The sequence below is a fragment of the Rutilus rutilus genome, assembly GCF_951802725.1.
Source record: "Rutilus rutilus genome assembly, chromosome: 24".
Lineage (NCBI taxonomy): Eukaryota > Metazoa > Chordata > Actinopteri > Cypriniformes > Leuciscidae > Rutilus > Rutilus rutilus.
In genome coordinates, this window is record NC_140228.1 from 28,552,754 (window position 1) to 28,580,517 (window position 27,764).

General features: G+C 39.6%; 1 protein-coding gene across 1 annotated transcript in view; it reads left to right on the top strand.

The window, feature by feature from the left end:
• The window catches only part of pard3aa (par-3 family cell polarity regulator alpha, a), a 444,866-nt gene extending 435,841 nt beyond the window's left edge, over positions 1-9,025 (top strand). Inside the window, exons 23-24 of the mRNA XM_084398765.1 lie at positions 1,109-1,227; positions 7,887-9,025. Coding sequence (XP_084254891.1) covers positions 1,109-1,227; positions 7,887-8,280 — 513 coding nt within the window. The 3' untranslated portion in view covers positions 8,281-9,025. The remainder of the gene's footprint in view (positions 1-1,108; positions 1,228-7,886) is intronic.
• The last annotated feature ends 18,739 nt before the right edge of the window (positions 9,026-27,764 follow it).

A 27,764-nucleotide genomic window follows, 5' to 3' on the forward strand; every position in this document is an offset into this window, starting at 1 on the left:
AATAATAATAATAATAATAATAATAATATATATATATATATATATGAAGAGTTCAGATGCAAAAGCCTCTAAATGCCATCTGAAATTTTGTCATAGAATGATCATTTTTATCAAGCTTGTATATTTAAATTTAATAATTTCACTTAAATGGCAATGAAGATTACCTATTAATTGTCATTTAAGTGAAATTACTGAACTTAAATATACAAGCTTGATAAAAATGATCATTCTATAAGAAAATTTCAGATGGCATTTAGAGGCTTTTGCATCTGAACTCTTCATATATATATATATATATATATATATATATATATGAATGAATTAAGTTTTGGTAAATTTCCAAACTGTGTGTGTACAAAGGAGGATTGACAACCATATTTAAGCTATAGTGTGTATGTAGCCAGAGACATTAGAAGACATACATACTCTCTCTCTCACACACACACACACACACACACACAAACAAACCTGATTTTTACTTGCTTCAGTGTCTTCTCAGTCCAAATCTCATTAAAACATCTCGCTGTGAATTATTACTTCATTGTTGCTTCTAGCTCACAATAAAAGCATTTCCTTTTCTCTGTTTTTGGCTTAATATGTTGCAAACGGATAAATGTTCCTGGGCCTTTAGCGATTAAATTGTGTCTCACTGGAGATGTTGCTCAGCCTTCATCAGACATGGATAAAATTGCCCCGATTCTCCAGGATGTTGTAAAACCATCGCCGTAATGTTTAATTCTTCTGTTTTTCCCCATAACTTCGTCTTATGAATCGTTTAAATGTTCGCCTCTCTGCATTAATGCAGCATTTGTTATTTTTGCGAAGTCAGCCGTTTGAAGCACAAGTGCACTCGAGGCTAATTGCTATCGGGTGTGGTAGTCACGCTTCTCATTAGTGCACCTTGTGTTTTAGGAAGAATAGCGATCAAGAGCCCCTCATCAAATATTAAACCCCTATACCTGACCATGAAATCTGAAATGATGCTGTGCTTATCAAATCTTGTTCAAAGCTTATATGACTTTCTTTCTGCTGTGGGAACACAAAAAGCGATGCTTTATACTGTTGTTATACTATTTGTGTGTAACAGGAATGTTTATTCACATTTCAGACCAACACTGGTTCTTACACACCGACGGGGCGGCATTCGGTTTCTGTGGAGGTGCAAGTGCAGAAACAAAGAGAGGACTCTTTTACTCAAGCCCAGAGGCAATACAATTCCTTACCGCGGTAAGAGACGCCACCGCACACACTATCTCACATCACATCTGTAACCACACATTCAGTCTCACAACAATAACACTGAATGAACAATATTTCTCTAAAGCACTGAAGCTCTTCATTCATTCTACAGTTTTCATGTAAAAGTGAACTTTTTTTGGAGAGCAGGAAAGCAATTCTACAGCTTCGTTTAACGTATAAGTGCACAACCTCTGGAATCTAAAAGTAAATAAAATTCAGTAAATAAAATTAATTAGCATATGTAAGTTTATTTTATATTGTTAACAATACAAATTATTATTATTATACACTTCAATTTCTCATTAATGCAATTATCTAATCAACCAATCACATGGCAGTTGCTTCAATGCATTTAGGGGTGTGGTCCTGGTCAAGACAATCTCCTGAACTCCAAACTGAATGTCAGAATGGGAAAGAAAGGTGATTTAAGCAATTTTGAGCGTGGCATGGTTGTTGGTGCCAGACGGGCCGGTCTGAGTATTTCACAATCTGCTCAGTTACTGGGATTTTCACGCACAACCATTTCTAGGGTTTACAAAGAATGGTGTGAAAAGGGAAAAACATCCAGTATGGTCCTGTGAGCGAAAATGCCTTGTTGATGCTAGAGGTCAGAGGAGAATGGGCCGACTGATTCAAGCTGATAGAAGAGCAACTTTGACTGAAATAACCCGTTACAACCGAGGTATGCAGCAAAGCATTTGTGAAGCCACAACACGCACAACCTTGAGGCGGATGGGCTACAACAGCAGAAGACCCCACCGGGTACCACTCATCTCCACTACAAATAGGAAAAAGAGGCTACAATTTGCACGAGCTCACCAAAATTGGACAGTTGAAGACTGGAAAAATGTTGCCTGGTCTGATGAGTCTCGATTTCTGTTGAGACATTCAGATGGTAGAGTCAGAATTTGGCGTAAACAGAATGAGAACATGGATCCATCATGCCTTGTTACCACTGTGCAGGCTGGTGGTAGTGGTGTAATGGTGTGGGGGATGTTTTCTTGGCACACTTTAGGCCCCTTAGTGCCAATTGGGCATCGTTTAAATGCCACGGCCTACCTGAGCATTGTTTCTGACCATGTCCATCCCTTTATGACCACCATGTACCCATCCTCTGATGGCTACTTCCAGCAGGATAATGCACCATGTCACAAAGCTCGAATCATTTAAAATTGGTTTCTTGAACATGACAATGAGTTCACTGTACTAAAATGGCCCCCACAGTCACCAGATCTCAACCCAATAGAGCATCTTTGGGATGTGGTGGAACGGGAGCTTCGTGCCCTGGATGTGCATCCAACAAATCTCCATCAACTCCAAGATGCTATCCTATCAATATGGGCCAACATTTCTAAAGAATGCTTTCAGCACCTTGTTGAATCAATGTCAAGTCAAGTCAAGTATATTTGTATAGCGCTTTTCACAATACAGATTGTATCAAAGCAGCTTCACAGTATTAAATTAAAATAATACAACAAGGTTTGTTTCTAGTGGAATTTATTGATTGATAAAATCAAATTAAATATCCCCAAAATATCCCCAACTGAGCAAGCCAAAGGCAACTGTGGCAAGGAACCGAAAAACTCCATCAAGTGACCTAATGGTGACCTAAATAATAATAATAATTCTAAAAAGTATTATTATTATTGAAATGGTATAATTTTAATGCCTTACTATGTTTTGTTTGTAGAACATTGACCTTACGGTACCATATAAAGTCATGTGATACAATCACTGCACCATGGTACTGCCCAAGTACATTTTGTACAGGTATTCCTTACATTCAAGCTGTAAATCTCAAATATGAGCACATACGTTGTCAGAACGACTAGAGCAAAGCAGTGAAAAGTAATACTTTAATAAATGCATGCTAATAAATTAGCCATAAACCAAATATGCGTGCAATCTTATGCTCATGTCTCCCACACTCCCTCTGACCTCAGTGGTGTTTCACTGTAGTCATGCGGTCGGTTCTGTCTTCGCTCTAAGCCCTCCGAACAGCAACAACGTCTGTCTTCATGCTCACAGGCCGAGAGAATGTGCCCCTCCTAAACCTAATAAAGATCAGCCCGAGAACCTGTTTGTTGAGGGAAGTTTATCTTGGCAACTGCAGTCTATAGGGCCCCCCCTTTTTTTTTTTTGGATGGATATCGGCCCCATCCCTCATCTGTTTTATCTTCTCTCTTCACTTTCTCTCTTTCCCCTCCCCTTTGCATATTTGTCATAAATGTCAATAAAGCTTAGGATGTTGCCCGCAGGCTGAGTTTGATATCAGCGTTTCTACTTGCAGGCATTGGTATCTTCTTAATCTGCTTCAGTTCATGCAAAGCATCCAGCCAACAGACACGAGAAGAAGAAAAAATTCCCGCATTGGAGCTTTACATACTTAACTGAAAGTGGTGGGGGCTGCAGGCGGTGCTGATAAAGTTTCACTCAATATTTCAGTACATTTATTTACAGCACAGCAGGAAAGCATAACTTTATGTTTTCTGATGAAAATGTACCAGCTCAAAAGTCACCTTCACAACGCAGTCGTGTTGTAGATGCTGCTAAGGTGGTCCGAGTGGATTTTAGCCAATAAACAGACAAAAAAAGACTTAAAGGTTGACATTGAAGCTTCAAAAGTCAAAAAAGCCCACCCTGAGTCTCTATATGATATAGTTTTCCATTTTGTCTGCCAGGTAAAAAGCCTATTTGATATTTGAGCACACTTCTATTCAACAAACTAAACAATAGTTGCAGTAGAAATTGCAAGTTACATGCAGAAGTTTAAACAGTGTAATTTATGTGGCACCAGAACTGCAAAACAATCTTACACAACCAGTCAAAAAAGTTTTTTTAAAAGAAATTGATACTTTGACAATGGTTACCTTGAAAACAAAATATACACATAGAAAATGCATTCTTTTTAAAGGATAAGATAATAGTCTGCAGGGATTTTGACAAGGAATTATTGGGAACTGAGTGTGTGTGTGTGTGTGTGGTCTAACCTACACGCTTGGTGCTTGTTTTTATTGGCTTTGAGAACGGTGTATCCAGGATATGTACAATTACAGAATTAGTCCCCCTCAAGCAATGACAAAGCCCAGCACACACCGCAGAAAGGAGGGGGAGCCTTGCATCAAAAATCCCAGTTCCATCCATCGTTCTTCCCCCTTTTTTGTCTTCGCTCGTTCCCAAGACAGTAGAGAAAGTCCTAGGGTCGATAGAGAGGTCGACATTCACTACTCCACACTACGTGGACATAATGACAGTTAATCAATTCAACCAATCAGCTTCCACTATTTCTCACTGCCTTAAGCATCTTCAATGTCGTTGTCTATATTGAGCGAACTTCAGACGAAAACGCCGGCTTTATAAGGAATCCGCCGACTAGATCCTGACGGCGCTTTGACACTTTCCCTGGGGAAACTCGGCAGGACTGACGGCCCTTTGATGCACATTCCACCCATAATCTCATAGCGTCGGTCAAGCAGGGTCAAGCTGGTGTGAAATGACCCCTGTCCTCTGGAGGACCCGGCCGAGATGCGCGCTCATTAGCAATGCAAGGACTTACTGGAACGTCGCTGCTCCACCTATCACAACGCAGCTTGGATTGATCAACAGTTGCATGGATTATAAGCAAGCTTTAACAGGGATCCAACTGTGTGTTTACCCTGTGGGTTCAGATTTAGCACTTGGCTAATGAAGGGATTCTTTTTTTAGGGATGTGGATTAGAGAGACAGAAAGGGAGGAACAGAAAATAAGACAGATAAAGTGAAGTGTACGCTGATTAGCAGTAATGGAAGTCATGTGAAACAGAGCGCAACTTCATGCAACAGCTGCACGTTATAATACGGCAACACTCACAGTCGCAGAGATAAGATTAAGGTCTCGCATTCCAGCCTCACGTTCTGCTTTCTGTTAGCAAATAGAAAACATTACTCAAGGTGTTGAGATAATATTGTTCTCTGTGTGTATATCTGTTGTCCTTTTGATAAACTGTGATGCACACCAGCTGTGTTTCAGATACAAATAATGTAGCTATTGGGACAAAGGGGAAAATACTTTGTTCTTATTCTGTCATTAATGTTTTTACATGCGTAGTGACGTGACATTATCATAGAGATACTGCATATCCGTTCACATCACTTTATCTATGAAGTGTGTAGTGTGACATAAGAATTGCAAAAATAATGACCGTTTTTAAACAGGTTTCACAAATACTCCCCCGCCTGCTATTGGTCGAACAAACAGATAGCCCCGCCCCAGTCTTACACCATTGGTTAAGCAGTTGCTACGTTGGAGAGCACATGATAAGGCGCACATGAACTTGACCATGCTAGTCTGATGTGTAACTCTTGTTGTGGACGGGCTCTGCAACAGCGTGTTAAAAAACTAAAGCACCAAGAATTTTCCACATTCTGTTACATTCTAATGTTTTGCATATGATAGATTGGCGCTGCACATCGTGCACTTAACTGTATTTCATGATCAAAGTGATTCCTGGCATCACTGCAGTGCGCGCTTTCAAATCCAGTTTTACTTTATTTCGCAGGTCTGGAAGGCATGCTGTCCAACCCTAACCAATCAGACCTCAGAAAAAATAACCAATCAGAAAAAAAGATAACTATATTTTCAGCACAATCATTGCTTTACACATGCGAGTACTCTTGCCCATCCCTATAATCAACACAGTATTATTGGTATCCAGTCAGTCACACATTTCAAAATACTAGACCTTTCATGACCATTGACTTAACTTGATGTGCTTTACGCAATCACTCTTGAATGTAATCTGCATTCATTTACATTTTTTTTATTTATTATCCAAACAATGTGACCCATAGCAAAGGAAACTGTGAGATTCAGTGGTGCGTCCTTGGGCACGAATCACTATTTGTTCATATAGCGTGTAAGTGTTTGTTCTAAACCTTGAACTATAAACCTTGGTGTGTAATTTGTTGCAGACCATTTCTTTGAAAGACATGTATGATGCTTCAAATCATGTGGCTTATTGAGGAGAGGTGTGTTATTACTTTTCTTTGTCGCCTATAGCGATCAATAAAACTGGCAACTTGCATTGAAATTGGGACCCAAGCCATTTCTAGGGTCCATAATAACAGATATTTGGGCTTTTTGAGACTTTGGCCAGTAAACGATCACCTAGCAGTCACCCATAACACACTAGCATCTTGCTAGTGACAAAAAAAAAGATGTAAACACCCCTTATTTCACCATCACATTCTGAATTCTGGATGATACTAGAACTTTTGTGCCTGCTTTTGAAAGCACTCCTCTCTTGTGTGAGCCGATGTGTGAAATCCCAACAGAAGTGTGCGCACACACGCTTTTAAGATTGCAAGGCCAGTGAGGTGTAAACGGGCCTTCATTTAGCCATGAGGCATTGGGATGTGGCACGCTAGCTACTTCACATTCCCACTTAATGGATCCTAATAACGGAGCAGAGAGAAGATGGAGAGAGTCTGAGTGGACACCCCTCACAATAGCCGCTACGTTGACAAAGAAATTTGTAGGTTTGATATTTCTTCCCCTGTTCCTTTAGGCAAGAAATGCATCTAACCTGGGCGGTCTGTCAAATGTCTAGTTGTTGATTGGCCGGTATGGATGGACATTTTAGGAACCTGTTATTTCCTCTCTTGATGTTAAGTACACTAGCGGGCCTCAGAGTGTTTAACTGTGAGTTTTACATTTTCTGAAGAAAATGTGAGTGCCGCTGGACAATTCTAGCATGTTGTAGGTGGTTGTTATGATGAGTCTCTATAATATTCTGGACTCTAGATTTGATGCAGGTCCTTTTTTCACTGTAACACCAGGTCTTAACCAGACGCAACCTGACTACGAGACACGACAAAATCAATCAAAAAAATCACATCCAATCATAAGAGCATGTGGGCGGAGTCTCTCTGCAAGCTCACACTGCTCTTGCAACGAAATTAATAATCAAATTCATGTAAATCAAACCATTTTAACATCATCAAACATACTTACTGAGAGACTGAAACGATCTTTGTCATGGAATACAAATGGTGAATTTCGTGAATCATCGACATGACTTGTTTGGAGAAAAAAAAAAAAAAAAAAAATTTAACATAAAAGGACACATTTTATCATGTGTTGAGGGATCGTAGCGTGTCTGATTTAGTGTTGTCAAAAATACCGACTTCAGTACCAAGTCTGTACTGAAATTGAAAAAATGTGACGATACCAGCATTTCCCTCTAGCATTTTGAGCTCTGTTTAATGGATTCTTAGATGTTAATATAAGTAATATATCCACTGATAGACATATCCGCTGATAGACGCCTGCTTTCAAACGCTCCCGTGTGTATCTGTGTAAGCACTCATTGAAGACAACATGTTTTTGAAGTGTTGATCATTGAAGCCAATCACAGACATATTGAGCGTGTGAACACAATGGCCAATCACAGATATAGTATATATTGAGCGTGTGAATGCAACGGCCAATCAGAGGTGTTTAAGAATCCATTCAACAGCTCTCAAAATGCTAGAGGGAAATTCTTGTATCGTCACATTTTTTCAATTTCAGTACTGACTTCGGTACTTTTGACAACACTAGTCTGATTAGGACACTGTGTGAGTTTTTTACCGTGTCTGTTTCTGACCCTTCTTTCTGTCTTCCTCAGACAACCACGTAAAAACCCTAGCACCGTGTCTCAAGACTCTTGGGATAAAGTCTATCCTCCCGGCGATGTCTTTCAGACCGCCAAAGAAAACCCGCGCTACTCCAGCTACCAGGGATCCCGCACTGCCAACGGATACCTGGGCGCCGCCTCCACGGGCATGAACGCTCGCGTACTCCTGGAGACCCAAGAGCTCCTGAGACAGGAACAGAGACGAAAGGAGCAGGAGGCGAAAACCAAGCTGCCTACGATGGAGGAAACACCAGCCCCAATCCAGACCCCTGTTCCTACACCACCCAAAGGTCCCTACCGACAAGATGTGCCACCATCGCCCACCCAACTCGCCCGGCTCAACCGTCTACAGACCCCTGAGAAGGGCCGTCCCTTCTACTCTTGAGACGAGAGATCAAAACTGTAGGAAAAACTGTATTACAGCAATAATATTGAATGGAAAGAGACAGAGCTATAATATGGAGACTGAATGGAGGATTCTGAGTAATTGGTTTTGGAGGGGTTTTTCAATTTGTTTGTTTTTTTCTCTCTAGTATGAACACACTGAAAATGGGAATATCTATCTCCCATCCCTGCTTTTCACAAACGAGTATGTGTTTGTACTGAATTCATTGACGTTCTCTTGACAATCACATGACAGTCATGGCTGTTTCTAGCATATTGTGACCCACATATCATGTCTTTGTCAAGTGTGCTGAGAACTTGTAGGCGGGTGAATTTCACTACACCTGTCAGGAACATTTCTGGGTCATATTGCACCACAGATTAAAAGACATATATATGCAAATATTTAGCTTATTTGTTTCTAGGTCTATAAAAAAAAAGTCACTGTTTCACAAAAAAAGTGGAATATAAAATAGAATAAGAATTTGTTCCCACAACTATTATGGGAACAAATTCTTATTCCAGTTTGTATTACACGTCAAGTAAAACTTCTAATTTGTGACTTCGTTGTAATAATTTTGTTCCCTTATTTTAGATCGATTGTGGCCACTTTGTTACTGTTTTTTAAATAGTGGCCTCAACTTATCTACATTTTTTTGTTTTTAAAGAACAAATTAGTACAAATTCTTAATTTGTGGGCACAATATCTTGTTTTTTCCCCTGAATGTCATGTGCCGGGCTCCCTATTCATGAAAAAATTTATTTCCCCCAAAATGTACATTACCATAATTCAGATTTCTCTAAATTCAAATTTTCATTAGACTGTCATTACGTTAATACAAGTTTTATAAAAAAAACATTGCTAATTCTAATTCTATTCTTTTTTTTCTTTTTTTTTTATTAAAATCAGCATATATTCAGTACAAATATCCATGATGTATAAATACTTTACAACTTAAATATATCATTATTTTTACATCATAGCACTGAGAATGAGGTTGTTACGGTACCCTAATGAGAATGTTGTAAGTGTAGGTGTGCTGTATTAGTGTGTGTGTGTGTGTGTGTGTGTTAGCCCATGTACTCCACCAGAGTAGCTGAACTCAGCTAATAGAGTGTGAAAAGGTTATGACCCCACAACCCTCCAACTCTCTGCTACGGAAAACCCCATTAACCCGTCATATTTCTCAATTGCTCCTCATGTGACGCCTTCCATCTCCACCCACTGTATAATTGATTCTTCTGCTCCTTCCTCCAGTTAGTGTCTCTGTTCCTTCACTAATAAGCCAGTAAATGTACAGCTCTCCCCTTTCTTACTGCAATACATCCCAGACCAGGAATGAGGGAATTAATTAAAAACTAGGTACTTTAAAAAAATATATTTTGTTCAAATACTTTTTGAAGAATAACAAATATGGTTTGGTGCGTGCTACTAATAGAACAGAAATTACATACTGCACCTTTAAATGCAACATGAAATGGCTATTCAGTGAGATTAAACAATTTTATCCATCAGGAATCAGTGAAAATGTTTCACTATATGATTGTGATTGGAGGGGAGGGGCTTACAAATAAGAGGGATTGATGAAGGCGGAGCATGTTTTTACATTTTTATGAAAGATTACAAAATGTTGGGGGGTTAAAATAACATGCACAGATGAATCTTGCATAATAACAACAGGAGCATGTATTAAGAAAGTAAATAGTGTGTATTTTGAATTCATGTTGACTTTAATGCTTCCTATCAAGACTGTATTCTTGTGACTTCCAGGCTGGCTGTGTGTGTGTGTGTGTGTGTGTGTTGGTAAACCCTACGTTATAGGGACACAAAGATCGCAATATCTGAAATCCTTGTCCTTGTGGGGACATTTTTGGTCCCCATGAGGAAAACAGCTTATAAAGTGAAAATGTAAAAATGCAGAAAGTTTTCTGTGATGGGTAGATGTAGTGTAAGGGGAGAGAATATACAGTTTGTACAGAATACAAATCATTATGTCTACGGAAAGTCCCCATAAAACATGGAAACCCAACGTGTGTGTGTGTGTGTGTGTGTGTGTGTGTGTGTGTGTATGCATTAGTTTTATACGCAGTAGGTGTGGGTGTGACTCTGACCTTTGCCTTACGAACCGTCTTTGGTTTCAGCGGCTCAGGCGGAGAGCAGTTCTGTTCAGCACTTTAGTGTTTATCGCACAGGTTAATGGCCGGTTGCTCGCGCACGTGTTCCACTATAACACACCAAAGCTCAGGTTACAGCTCACACCGCAGTAGCCACGGATAGGGTCGAAAACCTGTTTAAGGGAGAAGTTCACCTAGTAATGAAAAATTTGTTGTCGTTCCAAACATGTTTGACTTTCTTTCTGTGGAACACAAAAGTGCAGTTCACACTTTCCTCACAAAAAGGAGCTGTCAAGCTCTGAAAAGGACAAAAAAAGTTGTGCGCTTCTGAACAATGATAGAATTGGTATATCATTTTATGTTGTTTTTTATTACAGCTTGAGACTGTCTATTTTAATGTGACTATCCCTTTAAATCTAGCTGTCTTTTAACTGTTCATTCAGAAATCTTAACCACTCTAACAAACGGCATGTGGCTTTCATGTGTGCTCTAGATTTTTTGCTATTCGTATGCGTGTGTGGGTTTTGCATGGGATTGTGTATCACCAGTGCCTGTAACATGACTCTCTCTTGTCTATGAACTGTATCTTGGCAGGGACATGAAACACTTGGCCACATTGTTCAGAACTAAAGCTAAAAGAGCTTAATAAGCTCTCACAAAAAGGAAAGCCAAGCCCATTGACCAATGTACTCTCTCTCCTCCAAGTCTCTTAAAGTGAGTCCGCCTGGCGTCTCTCTCGGTCTCGCATCCATTCATCGTGGAAAACGTTCAGTATATTCCCAGAGAAAAAGTTTGGTACTTCCTCCCAAGATTGTTATGGGTTCTGTGGTACGACATGATGTGCTTCTAGTATTGTATCTACTAACAGAGAAGACATTTCCAGAACAGCAGCGGTTTTTTTTTTTTGTATGTTTTTTTTGTTGGTGCCGGCTGCTTATCTACTATTTTATATCACATTGTATACATAAGATGTTTTCGATGGGAAGTGTCTGTGATGAGGGATGTTTTTGTATGTTAAAAGTTGAATTTGTCGCCAAATGCACATTTTTAAAATGAAATTATTATTATCTTTTGACTTTCTCTGATCATACAGCATTTGTTTTAATCGTTAAAAGAAAGCTAAGAGTAATCTGCACATTTTAATGTATTTGTATGACATTTTGTTGTCCACTTAATAGGTACCATGGTGTTCGATTCATGTATGCACAGTGAAAATGGTTTTTACACAAAGTTTTTACCTGATGTGTCAAAGTGTACACAAAGCTTCTCTGTACATATCAAATCTATATTCAATAAAAAGTTTCTTCATTTTGTTTACAGTGAGTGTTTTAGGCTACCCCTTTATTTTCAAAACACCAAGTGCTTTACCATCAAATAAACAAATATATAATACATAGTCATTTTATTGATAACCTTAATTAATCAAATTATTATTTTCAAAAACATATAGGCTATAAAGGTCAAATTATCTTGGCCGATTATCCGTGGGGTTTTCTCGTGTTCATCATGTGTTTTCAAATCTGAATGTCAAATTCACTGGTACAGTGATACAAGAAAAGAGGTTAATTGAACGCTAAGGGAACGTTATGGGAACGTTACAGGAATGTTTAGGTAACGTTCTGCAAACCTAAAAAGTTTCCGTAATGAAACCTTTCCTGGCTTACCAATAACAAATGTTACAAATACATGTTTTGGGAACACAAACCCAACGTTCAGAATTTTTTTACTGGGTCGCTTAAAAGATGGGTCTCCAGTACGAACTCTGGTGCGGTTCGACTGAAATATGAACGCAACAACACGGACCAAAGACAAACGGGAAATGATGTCACAAGATGCGAACCAAAAAAAGGACAGAAAGCTCAAGCATACCTGTTTTTTCTCGGCATGGTCGCGATGTTTCCCATCACAGTTCGGTACAGGCGTCAGAACCGCGTCTCCTCACAGCAGATCGTCGCTTGTGTGTGACGGAGGCAGCCGCTGTTTTGACGACTTTGCACCAAGCGGCAACCTCCCCGTCTCTCTCTTGAAACCAACACGGAAGTGAGTTAAACTGCAATTCATTGACTGGCCACTTGAGGCTGGCTGCACAAGTGAGTCAGATCTGTATCTCCCCCATGTTAAAATTACCAACTAAAATTACCAATTACCAAAATGAAAAGTTGCGATTTTCTAAGCTTATATGGCTAGGAACTACTCTCATTCCGGCGTAATAATCAAGGAACTGTGCGGCCGTACCATGGGTGCAGCAGGCGTAATGATATGACGCAGCGCCTAAAAATAGTCCCCAGCTCGGTAACTTCTTCCAACGTGACCGGGACTAAGTTTGTCTAACCTATTGGACCTATTTTCAGGCGCTGCGTCATATCATTACGCCTGCTGCACCCATGGTACGGCCGCACAGTTCCTTGATTAGTACGCCGGAATGAGAGTAGTCCCTAGCCATATAGGCTTAGAAAATCGCAACTTTTCATTTTCCGTCGATCTTAGTACACGGTTTAACTACAGAAGAGTCAAGTTTTAAATAGGAAAAATATTGAAACTCTTTGGTCATTTTGAAAGAAATGCTACTGGACTCGTCTGAATCAATGATCTATGCTAAGCTATGCTAAAAGTGGTACCGTCAGACCCGGAGTTCGGCTGAATGGATTCTAAAACGGTAAAACTCAACTGTTTAACTCTGGGGGAGTTGTAAAATGAGCATATTTCCGAAAAAAGTGGAGTATCCCTTTAAAGTTCTGCATAATTAAGGGTGTGGCCACTTGAGTGACAGGTGGATTCCCGCTGATGTCAATGCTAGCCGTTTGTCTGCTGTTAGCCGTCACTTCACCTCAGCAGATTTTAGTTGCTGAACTTGCCACCTCTGCTGTGTTTTGTGCTTTTTTCCGGGATTATTTCATACAATTTAATACACCCATTACTTCGCCCACGGTTTAGGATTCCGTCGTTGTCGTCGAGTATCGTTCGAGAGAACAACCAGCGCTGTATTTCAGTTGTTTTCCTCTGTGAACATGCACTAATGGATGTCTGACAATTTCGTTGCTTTTTGGAGTTTTCAGATTTAAAAACGTCTATAGATATAAAGGCTCGTTCGTTCTGCTCTCACGGAACAGATATAGATTATAATATGCTTATGTACCGTCAGATGAAATCCTGCAGGTGTCGGCGCTTTCTCCGTCCATGCTATAAATGCACATCCTTGAACGAGCGCGGATTTTCTAGCGCATTTACTTTAACTTCATAGGTAATATATCTATGGTTTAACCCATTTGAGAGGCGGCCAAAATCAGAATTTAAAATGGACTGAATAATAAGCTCTCTACGAACTTGACGAGCGATGCCGCGCTGACGGACCATAGACTATAAAAAAGAGTGACTGACATGTATGCTCATAAATCACTGTCACACACACTCTCTCAGAGTAATATTAAGTTACTGCATAATTCATTTTCAACTAGCAGAATAGTACAGAATCACGATACACAGTCTCACTTGTAGCCATGTCTTTTAACTATTATAATATTTTGAAGGGCAAAAATAGGAACTTTTAATTGGCTTTACATCATCAACTGTCACTTTAGCGCGAGGCCCTGTGCAGTCGCAGACTTGCTACTGTCAGTAGCATAACGTTACAGCATTACCTCCCCAGCCTGATCTAACTCGATCACGTCGCGCTAGGTGATTTCAGATAGCCAGGCTCCTCAGCTCCGCTCCCCGCCTCTTTGCCTATTTTCTGTTATCCGGGAGTGACGCAAGGCCAAGATGGCGACGGCCGGCTCCGCCTACTTTAGGCTTCAAAAATGCTCTTCAGAAACCTACGGGTGACGTCACGGACACTACGTCCATATTTTTTTACAGTCTATGCTTTGCACATTTATAAGCTCTTCACGAGTTCTCAGCTGGTCAAGTCCTGAAATATAGGCTACGTCATAAAAGCCGACCAATCAGGTTGTGAACATGTCCCTATGCCTTTAGGTTCGGTGTTAAAAATGCCCATGTGAATGCTAAGCAAACCAGTGCTAAATTATTATTATAAAAAAAAAATAAAAATAAAAAATGAATATAGCCTTCCTTTGAGTTTAAATTGAAAACATGATCATATAAAATGTGTATTTAAGTCATTGTCTGTTTTTATGCATATCTTAAAGTTTGAATGAATGCAACTACAATCTGAGGAGATTACATCAAACGTGAAAAGCAAAAAGAGTGAATCGGAAAACACTTTTCAATAAGGTCCATCAATACATTTGTTAATAAAAATGCTGTTCATTTTTAGTTCATTTCATGTCAAGAAATCATAAGATTGACAGATACTTTTAATAATGTATTAGTGAATGTTGAAATTAACTGTAAGATTAATAAATGCTTTAGAAGTATTTGTCATTGTTAGGTCATGTTAACTAATGTAGTTTAATGTAGGAACATTATAGTAAAGTGTTACCAGGGAGTCAATGCTCTCTGACGATCTATTTTTAATACTTTGAGTTTCATTGTCAAAGATAATAACACAGAAAAACGCCAGATGTTGACCAGAAGAGAATTTTGACCTTTGTTCTCCTGGTATGGCGAGCACATTTTTAGGCATATAAATATAAATATAAATATGCATCCGTTTTCCTCCCTCAGTTTAATCTATTTCTGATCCCATAAATCATTTTAATGTTGGTTGTGACATGGCTGGAAAGTTTTCCTAATGGGAAGTGTAATGACTTTGATGGTGATAAAGACAATGATAAAGTCCAGGTCAGGGCGAGAGCGGCTTCGGGAATGTTGGCTCTCGCCCTGTTCCTCATGGAAATTGTCAAGTTGTTCTGTTGGAGAAAGGGAGGCCCATTGAAAAGATCCATCTGTTTGAGCCTGCAGAGGTGTGTGTGTGTACGTGATGGGTAGGTTTAGGGGTCGGGTTAGTGTATGTGTGTGTGTGTGTGTGTGTGTGATGGATAGGTTTAGGGGTCGGGTTAGTGTATGTGTGTGTGTGTGTGTGTGTGTGTGTGTGTGTGTGTGTGTGTGTGTGTGTGTGTGTGTGTGTGTGTGTGTGTGTGTGTGTGTACGTGATGGGTAGGTTTTGGGGTCGGGTTAGTGTATGTGTGTGTGTGTGTGTGTGATGGATAGGTTTAGGGGAAGGGTTAGTGTGTGTGTGTGTGTGTGTGTGTGTGTGTGTGTGTGTGTGTGTGTGTGTGTGTGTGTGTGTGTGTGTGTGTGTGTGTGTGTGTGTGTGTGATGGGTAGGTTTAGGGGTCGGGTTAGTGTATGTGTGTGTGTGTGATGGGTAGGTTTTGGGGTCGGGTTAGTGTATGTGTGTGTGTGTGTGTGATGGATAGGTTTAGGGGAAGGGTTAGTGTGTGTGTGTGTGTGTGTGTGTGTGTGTGTGTGTGTGTGTGTGTGTGTGTGTGTGTGTGTGTGTGTGTGTGTGTGTGTGTGTGTGTGTGTGTGTGTGTGATGGGTAGGTTTAGGGGTCGGGTTAGTGTATGTGTGTGTGTGTGATGGGTAGGTTTTGGGGTCGGGTTAGTGTATGTGTGTGTGTGTGTGTGATGTGTAGGTTTAGGGGTCGAGTTAGTGTATGTGTGTGTGTGATGGGTAGGTTTAGGGGTCGGTTTAGTGTATGTGTGTGTGTGATGGGTAGGTTTAGGGGTCGGTTTAGTGTATGTGTGTGTGTGATGAGTAGGTTTAGGGGTCGGGTTAGTGTGTGTGTGTGTGTGTGTGTGTGTGTGATGGGTAGGTTTAGGGGTCGGGTTAGTGTATGTGTGTGTGTGTGATGGGTAGGTTTTGGGGTCGGGTTAGTGTATGTGTGTGTGTGTGTGTGATGTGTAGGTTTAGGGGTCGGTTTAGTGTATGTGTGTGTGTGATGGGTAGGTTTAGGGGTCGGTTTAGTGTATGTGTGTGTGTGATGAGTAGGTTTAGGGGTCGGGTTAGTGTGTGTGTGTGTGTGTGTGATGGGTAGGTTTAGGGGTCGGGTTAGTGTGTGTGTGTGTGTGATGGGTAGGGTTAGGGGTGGGTTAGTGTAAGGGGACAGAATATTTGGACAGTATAAAAAGCATTACGTCTATGGAGAGTCCTCACAAAGATAGTGAACCAGATAGTGTGTGTGTGTGTGTGTGTGTGTGTGTGTGTGTGTGTGTGTGTGTGTGTGTGTGTGTGTGTGTGTGTGTGTGTGTGTGTGTGTGTGTGTGTGTGTGTGTGTGTGTGAACTGAGAGTCCAAAGATAGACATATGGGTCATGTCAAAGAAAACTTGAAGGAAGCCAGCAGGGAAGTTGTGTGGCAAACTTCCGTGAATCACAGAAAGGGCGAGCTAACCGTGTCCTGGCCCAGCAGGGTTCCTCTATGTGGGGTTCAGGTGCAGATTGGCACAACACTAACCCAGTCACAGCAGCCTCGTGCCTGAGCCTCAGAGCGATCGTGTATCGAGTATGAACTCAATCCTCCCCTCCGAGTGAACCGTTCCACACCACACCGTCTGCTGTCTGGATCATTGCGCTTTTCTGCGGCTCACTTTTACGATCCACCCTCCATAAATAGGACACACATTGGTGTACCATAAAGCAGTGATCTTGGGGACCCATTTAACACACTTGATTCAGATCATCAGCCATTAGGCGAGAGCTTCATGAACTGAACTAAGAGTGCGTCTCAACCAGCTCCCTAGTTCAGTAGTCAGCACACTGATCAGGGAGTCGGCCAATCGCACAATCCTTCCAGTGCACTGAATCGTTTGCTCTCTAAAGAGTCTCAAACTGCACTGTGAAAACCAGGGAGTTTAAACCAGTGCTCACTATTCACACAAAAATTCTGAAGCATGAAATAACAGAATCTGTTCATAAATACCATTAGAGACGTTCTACAACAAAGATGTTGCCATGTCACCGGAAACTGGGCCATCAGTGTCCCAATAGTCAGGGTCCTTATACCAGTGAGGGATGTACTGATTAGGGAACCGATTGAGACGCACCCCAAGTGTCAGATAAGAGAGACGTATAAAACGCCCAGGACCGGGACTGAAATCCACTGATTAAAACACAACAAGTGTCTTTAAACCTTTAAAAAAATATATTTTGGCCTTTCCAACTATCATATTTATATATCGAAATATTCAGGTCATTGTTGTGAAGGATAAAAAAAAGTGCTTGAATTGCCAAAAAACAAGCCAAACTTTTGCATGATTGCTGCATGATTTCCCAATATTAAAATAGTAAAATCTAAGAATGTGCCATTATTTGGGTAATTTCTATATTTCTATTTCATTTTTTTTTCAACCTATATTTCATCTTTTCTAAAAAAAAATGTTTTATATATATATTTATTATAAAATTATGAAATCACACCATTCAGTTTTGTATATAATAGTTTGAGTCCAAAGGTGGACAAAACTTGTATTAACCTTTTTTTTTTGTTCTTTGTTTTTTACACAGCTTTCTTCCCATTTTGTACTCTATTCATGCCACCAGCGTGTTCTCTCTTTATACCCACTATCTTTGTGTACATCCATGATTATAAACAGTGAGGAATGCACAACAATTGTTCAATCTCACCACATATAGTAAGCATATTACTTTGGTGTGCAATTATATCTTGTTGCGCAGCACAAGCTTAACAGCAAAACAATGAGGCAGCACAGATCTCCATGTTGCCATGGTTATATGCTGTTTCACTTAAATCGTTGTACAGTATTCTCAGCACGTGGCGTAATATCCCTCCTGATTCCAGCTTTTTGCAGTCAGAGGCGGGAGACCCTGCGGGGCCCGTAAACGTGTCTGAAACTCCGAGATGCTCCGTCGTCTTTCACACCGTAGTGTTTATGTGGTGAGTCTAAATCGCCTTTCCACACCGGTCCCATAACATCCCATAAACCTCTGTGGTCTCTGTAATCAATAGCAGACTGGTGCTGTCAATATGAAGATTTGATTTCACATGTGTATTCTGTGGTCTTAACCTGAGGTCTCCTCTGAGGCTGCTTTGGTTGAAGTGCAAGTGTGCCGATATGAAAAGCAGATGCATTGTTTCAGTACTTCTACACACTAATGACCCACATGTTTCTTCTTTTCCTTTGGTTTGTGATTCCTCGCTTTTGAGGTCGCAGGTCCTGACGAGAGTCACCTGTAATGGTTTGACCCATAGACTGTAAAAAAAAAAAGTCTCAATACGGCACTGATGTCTTGCGTTTATTTGGGATCTGATTCTGTTAGTTCGGTTGGTACGGTTTACTGCAGAACAACTAATTGTGTCTGTGAGAAATAAACAGTTACAGAAATGTAGAAATTAAAGTTGAAGCTCCAATCTCCTCCCGGAAATCCCCCAAAAAGTCTGTTGGTGCCTCAGTGATACTTCGTTTAGAGAAGCTGTCAATCATGAGGTCACATTCCCATTTTATAGCATTAAATAACTAACTAAGACCAAACTTATTTAAGAAAAAAGAACACAAACTTATATCAGCGTGATAAAAACTACCTAAAATGACAGAAAACATTGTTGGAAAAAATATATTTTAAGTGTAATTTGATTGTTTAGTTTCCATCGCGTCCCATTAGACTACATGGGGAGGGCGGGGTTTATGAGCTATACTGGGACCAGCCACCGGGGGGCGATCGAGACACTTTGACCTCACTGTTCAGGACTTGTGTTGCACGCTTGGTTCGAACCTGTTCTGGGTCTCGCTGTGAGGACGTGAAGGACGGAAGTGATGCACACATCTGCTTGAGGTCACGTCCTCCCACTCCACAACATTTCTTTCCATCAGACTTTGTTCAACATTTCGGTGGGGGTAACTTGTGTGTTGTGTCTCTGAGGGTGTGCGGTAGCGAGGGCGAGAAGAAGGGGTCACACTCAATGGACCTTATAAAGGAGGGTGTGAAGACTGCGAGTTGGTCCACAGAGCGGAAGACGCCACACATGTGGGCTGCATCACACAGATAAGGATTGGAGCTGGTTCTTGTCCAAATGCACTGTGAAATTTAGCGAAATGTCAATGATTTTAACCTTTGCGTTTAGCCTCACTCCTGGCCTAGTTATATATCTGTCCACCCCAGACATCTGCAGGTCTCAGGGAGTTTGTGTAAACCAGCACTAGAGGCAAAAAGAGGCCAGATGGACTCTTGTTCTGCGCCCATGTTACTTTAAGATACATGCAACTTGTATTATTATTGGTCGTAACTTCTGGTGAGAAATAGCACAGACACTGGACAAAAATTAATGGCTGTGGCTGCATCCAAAATCACATACTTCCCTGCTATATAGTAGGCGAAAAAGTATGTGACAAGAGTAGTATACCTGAATTCACAGTACTTATAACAGAGTAGGTGAAAAGTACCCGGATGAATAGGCTCTATGCACGATCGCTTCCGCGTTTGGTCTCAGCCGTTTTTGCATTCGGTGGAGATAATGGTAAATTACACTCGCTGTTTACAAGAACTTCCAGCGGTAACGTGATGTTAACACTTGTGAGACAGTTAGCTGTCACACCTAAGAGTAAGAAAGAGAAGGGCTTTAAATTATATATTTCGAGCTACATCGACAACTTTGAGGGTGAGCATTCGCTCATATCATGCGAAATCCAACTAGTGAATCGGTTTCTAAAATCGTTGTCTCCGTTTCTGAGAAGATTCATTTTATGAAAGTTTTGCCGCTAGAACACCTCGCTATAGAACGCTATGCGGAAGTAAAGACGCTGGCTGAGATTATACCGGAAATACGTCAACAGCGTTCGTGCATAGAGCGTATTACTATACTTCCGGTGAGATTTTAAAGTGTGCATACGATGGACACTTTACTGTCCCATGAGGCCACGGGACAGGATTTATGAATGACAGTGAAGTGACGCAACTGATGCCGGAAGGTCAGTTCAATTAAATTCACATTTATTTGTATAGCGCTTTTCACAATACACATCGCTTCAAAGCAGCTTTACAGAAAATGCATTACAATTTAGAGTGATCTCTTATCAGAGGTATCTGTCTTAGTTATCTGTTTCAGAAATGTACATATGCAAATCACAGCTAAAAATGTATTAATTTAAACAATAATCATTTAAAGGGGTCATATAATGCCATTTTTGTACAAGTTATTATGATTATTTAGGGTCTAAATGGAAAGTTTGTAATACACTTTAATAAAAAATTCTCATTAGTATTGTAAGAAAACACTCATTTTACCTGGTCAAAAACAGCTCTGTTTTCAGCACGCCATTTAAGTGCATGTGTCTTTAAATGATAATGAGCTTTGCTCACCCCGCCCCTCTGTTCTGTGCGTACACCGTTTGAAATAACCATAATACAATAACCATAACGCGTTGTTCATTATAAACTTGGGATTATGAATTATATTGAGAACGCTGTACATAGAAAACATGCCGTAATGTACCCTGAGTGTAAACCTTAGCCGCATTCATCGTGAAGCGTGCTAGCGATTTGCAAAGATTAATATAAAGGTTAATAAAACGTTACACTCACTTCTTCTTCTGGAGGTGCAGCAGGAACAGGAATAGTTGGTACCAATCCTTTTTTCAGGAGCAGCTTCTTAGCAAAACCAGCTTTATACTGACCCTCGTTTGGTAAGAAATGATTCACGCAAACATGAAAGCATTGACATTGATTGTGGGTAATATTCCCTTCAAAAACAAAACTCAGCTGCTGCGTCTTCAGCGGTTCGGATTTAGGAACATCAACATGACTGCTGTGTTCCTTATTACACCCAAGAACAGAACACCACAATCGCTTAGACGCCATTCTGCTCATAGACAGTGCTCCTGCGTATCAACAATGCGGACTATGATGACAGCTCGCTCACGAGCGAGGGCGGGTCTGTGTTGAAACGCTGCTGTCAATCAACAATCGTGGGAGGGGCGTCCGACCGTGTGACGTCACTAGGTCGAACGGCTTGATTTGAGAGATTGGAAAACATATAAAAAGATTTAAAAAAAAACACTGGATGGATTTTTATCATTTTATGATGGTTGTGTACAGGCACTGCCAACACACATTTCAGTACAATCAACTTGTAAAAGTGCATGTACCATTATATGACCCCTTTAAGGCAGAGACAATGAGCTCATTGAATTAATGAATACTGGTTTGTTGACAAATAATAATGGCATCGGTGCATGTTGATTCAGATCACATGATAATGACAACATTAGTATCTCTGGATTACATTCATAATAAACACATTCATACCATAGAACATACTTTTTTAGCAGATGCACAGTACATATTCAAAATAAGTACTTGAGAGAGTATGAGATTTCAGATGGAGCCTATATGTTCATCTGTATGCATACGCTAGGCATTCACGTCAAAACTGAAATATACTTTAGTCGTTAAAATGTTAAATGCGACTACAACTAGTTTCCCGGTATACGCCTGCCTCTCCATCATTTGCTCATTATTTAATGTATTATCACTGCCATAAAACATTCACTTTCTGCTGCCTGAAATTCTTTTGTGATTAAGCCTACTGTAAATCTTCTATAAGTCTAATTTACATACAAAAGAGGTGTGTTAGCAATGAATTTTAACACATTTAACACCTGGTGTAACTAGATTGTGGAAGGCTAGTGAATACGTTTTTTTGCACTAATATATGCAAGTCTCCTGAAAAGCGTACCATTGTTTATAGGTTCTGAATTAAAGCACAGCAACCAGTCATAGTATGGTCTCAAATGTAGATGTGATCCAGTCTCCAAATTTGCCTACAGTGGATTTCTACCAGGGCTTCAATGGAGCCAGATGAGTTTTTTTTTTTTTTTTTTGACCTGTTTCATCAGGCAGACAGCTTGCTTGGCGCTGGCTTTTGGCTTACGGTGAAATTCCCCTATGGGGTTTCCCATAAACCCCTACATCTTTGTTCTTCAGGATGTATAATGACTGATGTCCTCAAAAGCCATGATATCATTCTGAACCAATAAAGATGATTTTTCTGTTTAGCATAAGTCCAGCTGGTTTCTGGAATCATATGGTGTACAATAACGGCCGGTCTGACGTATGACCGGATCAATGGCCATTAGAACAAATGGAAAAACTAAATAAAACAAAATGAGTTTGGATTTTGAAATAACAGTTTTTTGTTTTTAGTCCTCAAAACCTCTGAGGGATTTGGCTCGCCTCTGCTAATATCCCACTCGCGTTTTCCTGACCACAAACAGAGGTTTGTGATTGGCCACACGTGTGGAGAGACTTTTTCCAAGGTTTACATTTCACTTATTTAATTTAATATATGTACGTTTTTTTCCCAAACAACCTCGGCTTTTTTATCACATAACCCCTTTCCCTCATTTTTACTTATGGCTGTCTTTAATGTGTTGAACAGAACATTGCTTTTTCCTTTGTGTTGTTGTTTGGATGTGGTGTAACGCACATTTCAAACTCTTTTGAAATGGAAATGCTTTCTTTGAACTGTGCTAAACAACAAAAGAATGAATGTGAAATCTGCAGCATGTTTTGTCCTGGTAATAATCTCCCACTTGCATTCAGGGAATTCTATTTTCTCGCATCTTATCAAGAAATAAAACTGATAAACAGAATATTGCTCACACTTTTTTTCTCATTTTGTGCAGTTGGTAATTAGATTCTTCTCTTTAATTAAAGTTTGTAGACACTGTACACAAAGACATATTAAAACCTGACGCATTTCAAAACATGCACACACTTATTTATTCAGGTAAATGCAAAAGATGTCTTGTTGCGCTTTCTTTAATTAAATGCTTATCCAGTCCAATTCTCCTCTTGTCACTTCTCAGACGTAACTGTTTATTAATGTCAGGTTTACCACTTCTTTTTGACGTTCATTTTGCAAATATCTCTTTCTATCCCACCTGTCTCTGGGAATAAAGCTTGGCAGTGTTGAAGTTGACGTATTTATGCATTTATGTATGCAAGTAGATGTGAAGGCACATTCATGAAGGACTAAAAAGATCAACCAAAGCTCCTCTGAAGAAAATCTTCATGTTGGGAAATCCCATAATCTGAGTCTTCCTGGAATGACTGAGCAATTAATCTAACCAAAGAGACGTTTTCTCTCTTGTTGCTGTCTGCTATCTCAGCCTGGTGTTAAATTAATCCTTTGAGTTTTTGTGAAGATCTGGTGTAGGCTTGGTTTTAGGAGGTCTTGTTCAGGTCTGCTGGAGAAGAAAGCTTTGCTCAGGAATAAAATGCTCTGGAAATGTAGTTCCTCGGAAACCATTTTTGTTTTCAGCTGTCACCAAGCCCTTCAACTTTTCAACATCTAATCAATTCTCCATTAATAAAAGCAAGTACTGCCCTACATTACTCATTGAATATGCTTTTTCTCCCTGAAATACGTCACATTTTAGGAATGAAATGTGTTGTGAATGCTATATTTCATGTTAACTTTAACATCCACATTAATGAGGAATGTGTTTGTGTCATTCGTATAATCGCTGGATGAATTCGCCAGAAGTGTAAATACAGACACTAGGCAAGGCAAGTTTATTTATACAGCACATATGGCATTTCAAAGTGCTTTACATAGAAAGGAATACAAATAATCACAAAATAAAATGTTATTTTAAAAATACAGTTATAAAATGAATGAGAGTAAAATGAGTTAAAGTAGTAAAAAGGTGATACATAGGTATATCTTATTTTGCATATAGTTTTAACCTTACTTTGTTGTTGTTGTTTTTTTTTTGTTTTTTTGAAGATTTTCTTTTCATTTTATTTATCATTTAGTATTATTGTTTTAATTAGAAGCCATTTCAATAAATTGTATAATTATAATGAAAAATTAATTTTGAGTTATTCAAGGCATATTTGTTAAATGAAAACTATGAAGGGAACAAAATGGGTTACCCACATACTTCAACGAACTTCCAGTTAAAGCCCCGCCCACTTCCAGATTTATCCGAATACAGAAACAGGTACAAATAATTTTGAGACTGTTACAGATACAGATACAGGTACAGATACAGATACAGATACAGGTACAGGTACAGGTACAGATACAGGTACAGGTACAGGTACAGGTACAGGTACAGGTACAGGTACAAGTACAGATACAGTTACAGTTACAGGTACAGGTACAGATACAGATACATATACAGTTACAGGTACAGGTACAGTTGCAGTTGCAGGTACAGGTACAGGTACAGGTACAGGTACAGATACAGTTACAGTTACAGTTACAGTTACAGATACAGATACAGATACAGGTACAGGTACAGTTACAGTTACAGGTAGGTACAGTTACAGATACAGTTACAGATACAGATACAGGTACAGGTACAGATACAGATACAGATACAGATACAGATACAGATACAGTTACAGGTACAGGTACAGGTACAGGTACAGGTACAGTTACAGGTACAGTTACAGTTACAGATACTCCACATTCTCCCCCTTCTTGTCCTCAAAAGTAACCATTGGAATGACTTTTGAAGAAGTACTATTTCCAAAATGGCAGGGACCTACATGCCGAGCATGGTTATTAGAAAATGAAATTCGGCATGAAACGGAAGTTGCGATCATATTTTTTTCTTTATTGTGACATATATCGAAATAAAGCTTTTCAAATGAGAGGGAAGAAATGTAGGACAGGGCTTGATTTTGTCCGTGAGTAGTTGATTGGATGATAGGATGGTTGTGGTTTGCTATTGGCTGATCTCATATGAGTGACAGGTTGCCCCGCCCTCGTCATCAGAGAAGAGAAGAGATGCTGCAAGAGGAACTTATTCTGATTCTAGATTACCAGGAACATGAATTTAGAAAAAATATGATAAATACTGCAATACTCCATTAAAAAAACGAGATTTATACAGTTTGATTTCATGGCGACTAAAAACAAATGGGAAGACGTTTGAACACGCGATGTTTAGAAGAAGTGGTTGTGCATCAGTGGATGCCTAAATGAAACTGTCTTTTGTGGGTCATGGCACCATCTTATTGTGTTCTCGTTTGGCTGTGACGTCTGATGGACTGGAAAGATTTGAGGTTGAAGAATTTAATCAAAAAAAAAAAAAATCGAGTGTGATTCAAAATCCTATACAATATATTGAATTTTTGTGTGTGTTTGTATATAAGTTTGTGTGTGACCAAGAGGTTGACCTCTCTTTTGATGTGCAGTGCCACAGTGTGACAGAATCTGGTGTGTGTTGAGTAAAGTGAACGGTGTGAGACTCCCTCAGGGAGAACAGAGCTGCGCACAGTAACATCACACAAGTGCCGGTGAACGCTGTGGTTATATGGGACCTGTGACCTGACCTGTGATGGAGCGAAAGAGAGGAATGGAGGAGCTCCAGCGAGAACATGAGCGCTTATAATGGGAAATCCCAGAACCAGAGATGGAGCAATGGGATGAAGTGACCTCATCACAGCCGTCCTGCATCTCGAGTGCCGGAGGCTGAGCGGCTGCTGATGGGAGACGGGGCATCGACTCATGATGCTCTGTGCAATGCATCATGGGTACAGAGCCGGGATGGGAATCGTACAGAGTTTAATAGTTCAGATTAATTAATTCATTTATTTCATTTCTTGCAGAAGGTGCATTTACACACACTTATTAATGATTTTTCATATTTTTGATAAATGCAATCCAATAAATGTCCTTAAATATATAGTAAACAATATATATGTATTATTCACCATTCTGAACAAAATAAAATATATGTATATATATATATATATATATATATATATATATATATATATATTTATATATATATATATATAAAGCAATAAGTGCCTAAAACCCTCTTAGCTGTTCTAAATCCACTGTAAATCACGGCCTCAAGGGGCTTATTGCTTTTATAAAACGGTTACTCCATAAAAATATTCATTGTAATATTTATTTTATTCATAAAGTAAACACCAGCAACAAAAAAATATATAAATATGTTTATATATATATGTTTAAAATATGTTTTTTGAAAATATAAAAATGCTTGAATGTTTGAATTGAGTGTTCAGAATTAGGGGTAGGATTAGGATCTAAAGTTTGTACAGTATAACAATGTGTATGGAGAGTCCTCATAAAACACAAAAATGTGAGTGTATAGTATGTATATTCTTTTCTAAAAATATATATATATTGCTGACAAAACTTATATGAACAAATGATGAGAATGATTTAATTCTCACTGTTAGTTGTCGAGTCTGTGTTTGATTCACTAAAAGAGTTTCGTCATCAGCTGGACCGCTTTTGACTCGCTCAAAAGTACCAGCTCATAAAAGTCATTTGTCCCGCTGGTGCTTTAGTAACAGAAGTGTGGGAAACTCTGGTACGGTATTTTACTATGGTAATCCGTCCACATCTAATGCACAAGAACCACTTTTATTTTTAAATATGAATCCGGTTCTCAGCGCGTGCAGAGATGAGTGTGTGTGAAGGGTTGATTCTCAGTCATTCACAATTAGATAATCTTGTTGAATTGGAAATTGCATTTTGCGGAGCATCATATTTTGTACAATTATTGATTAGAGGCTCAAATAACATATCAGAGAGTCGTGTTGTCACGATACCTTTCAGTAGTCGATACTGTTAGCAGTGAAACTTCACCATTCTCAACGCAGGTCGTGAATGCAATCAGCACTTTTTTCGCTAGGCTTCGATTTTAAGTACTTCTGAAGTACCTTTACTTCCCTAGTACAGATAAATATTCATTTTGAGCTTTTATGCTACATTTGATACGTCCAGTGTTCGCCAGTAATCAATAACCCTCACTAGCTCTATAAATCTATCCATAAATCTCACAAGTTAGACATCTGATTGGTTATAATGGGTTTGAGATGAATTATGACAGCTGTTATGAGGGCCACAATGTCGCCAGCGTGTAATTTAATCCCTTTCCCACATCTTGACCCATTAAGCTTCGACTGAGGATTGACCACGCTGCCTTAAAAAACAACTCCTCTGGAATAATCAGTCGATTAAACTGTCAAGCCGTCATACAGCCCTTGCATTTCCGGCCGGGCAGACGTTCAGTGCAATTCTCTTCCCATTTTATTGCTCTTACAGAATCAATAAATAGGTGCGTGCTACGAGCCATCGCTGGGTGACAAATGGAGTTCACCTGTTTCTCTTTTACATGGAGCACAATCAATAATGCTGTTCAAGGCACTAGATACATAAACAGAGGTAATAAACCCGGTTGACACAGAAGAGGTGTGCATCAACGCTATATGAAGAGTTTGTTTACTTAGAAACATGCTGAGAAACATGTAATATTATTAACATGAGTCGTATAATGTCTGTAAGCAAGCGATTTGATTTTCTGCAAGATGTGCCTGCAACCTGATATAATTGCGTGATATAAATCATAACCTCAGGGACTCACTCAGCAGCGTTGATGCTACACCATCATCTTGTGAACTGTGAAAGAAAATAATGACAGGTTCTGATGGAAGGAAATATATCTCAACTGCCTATTA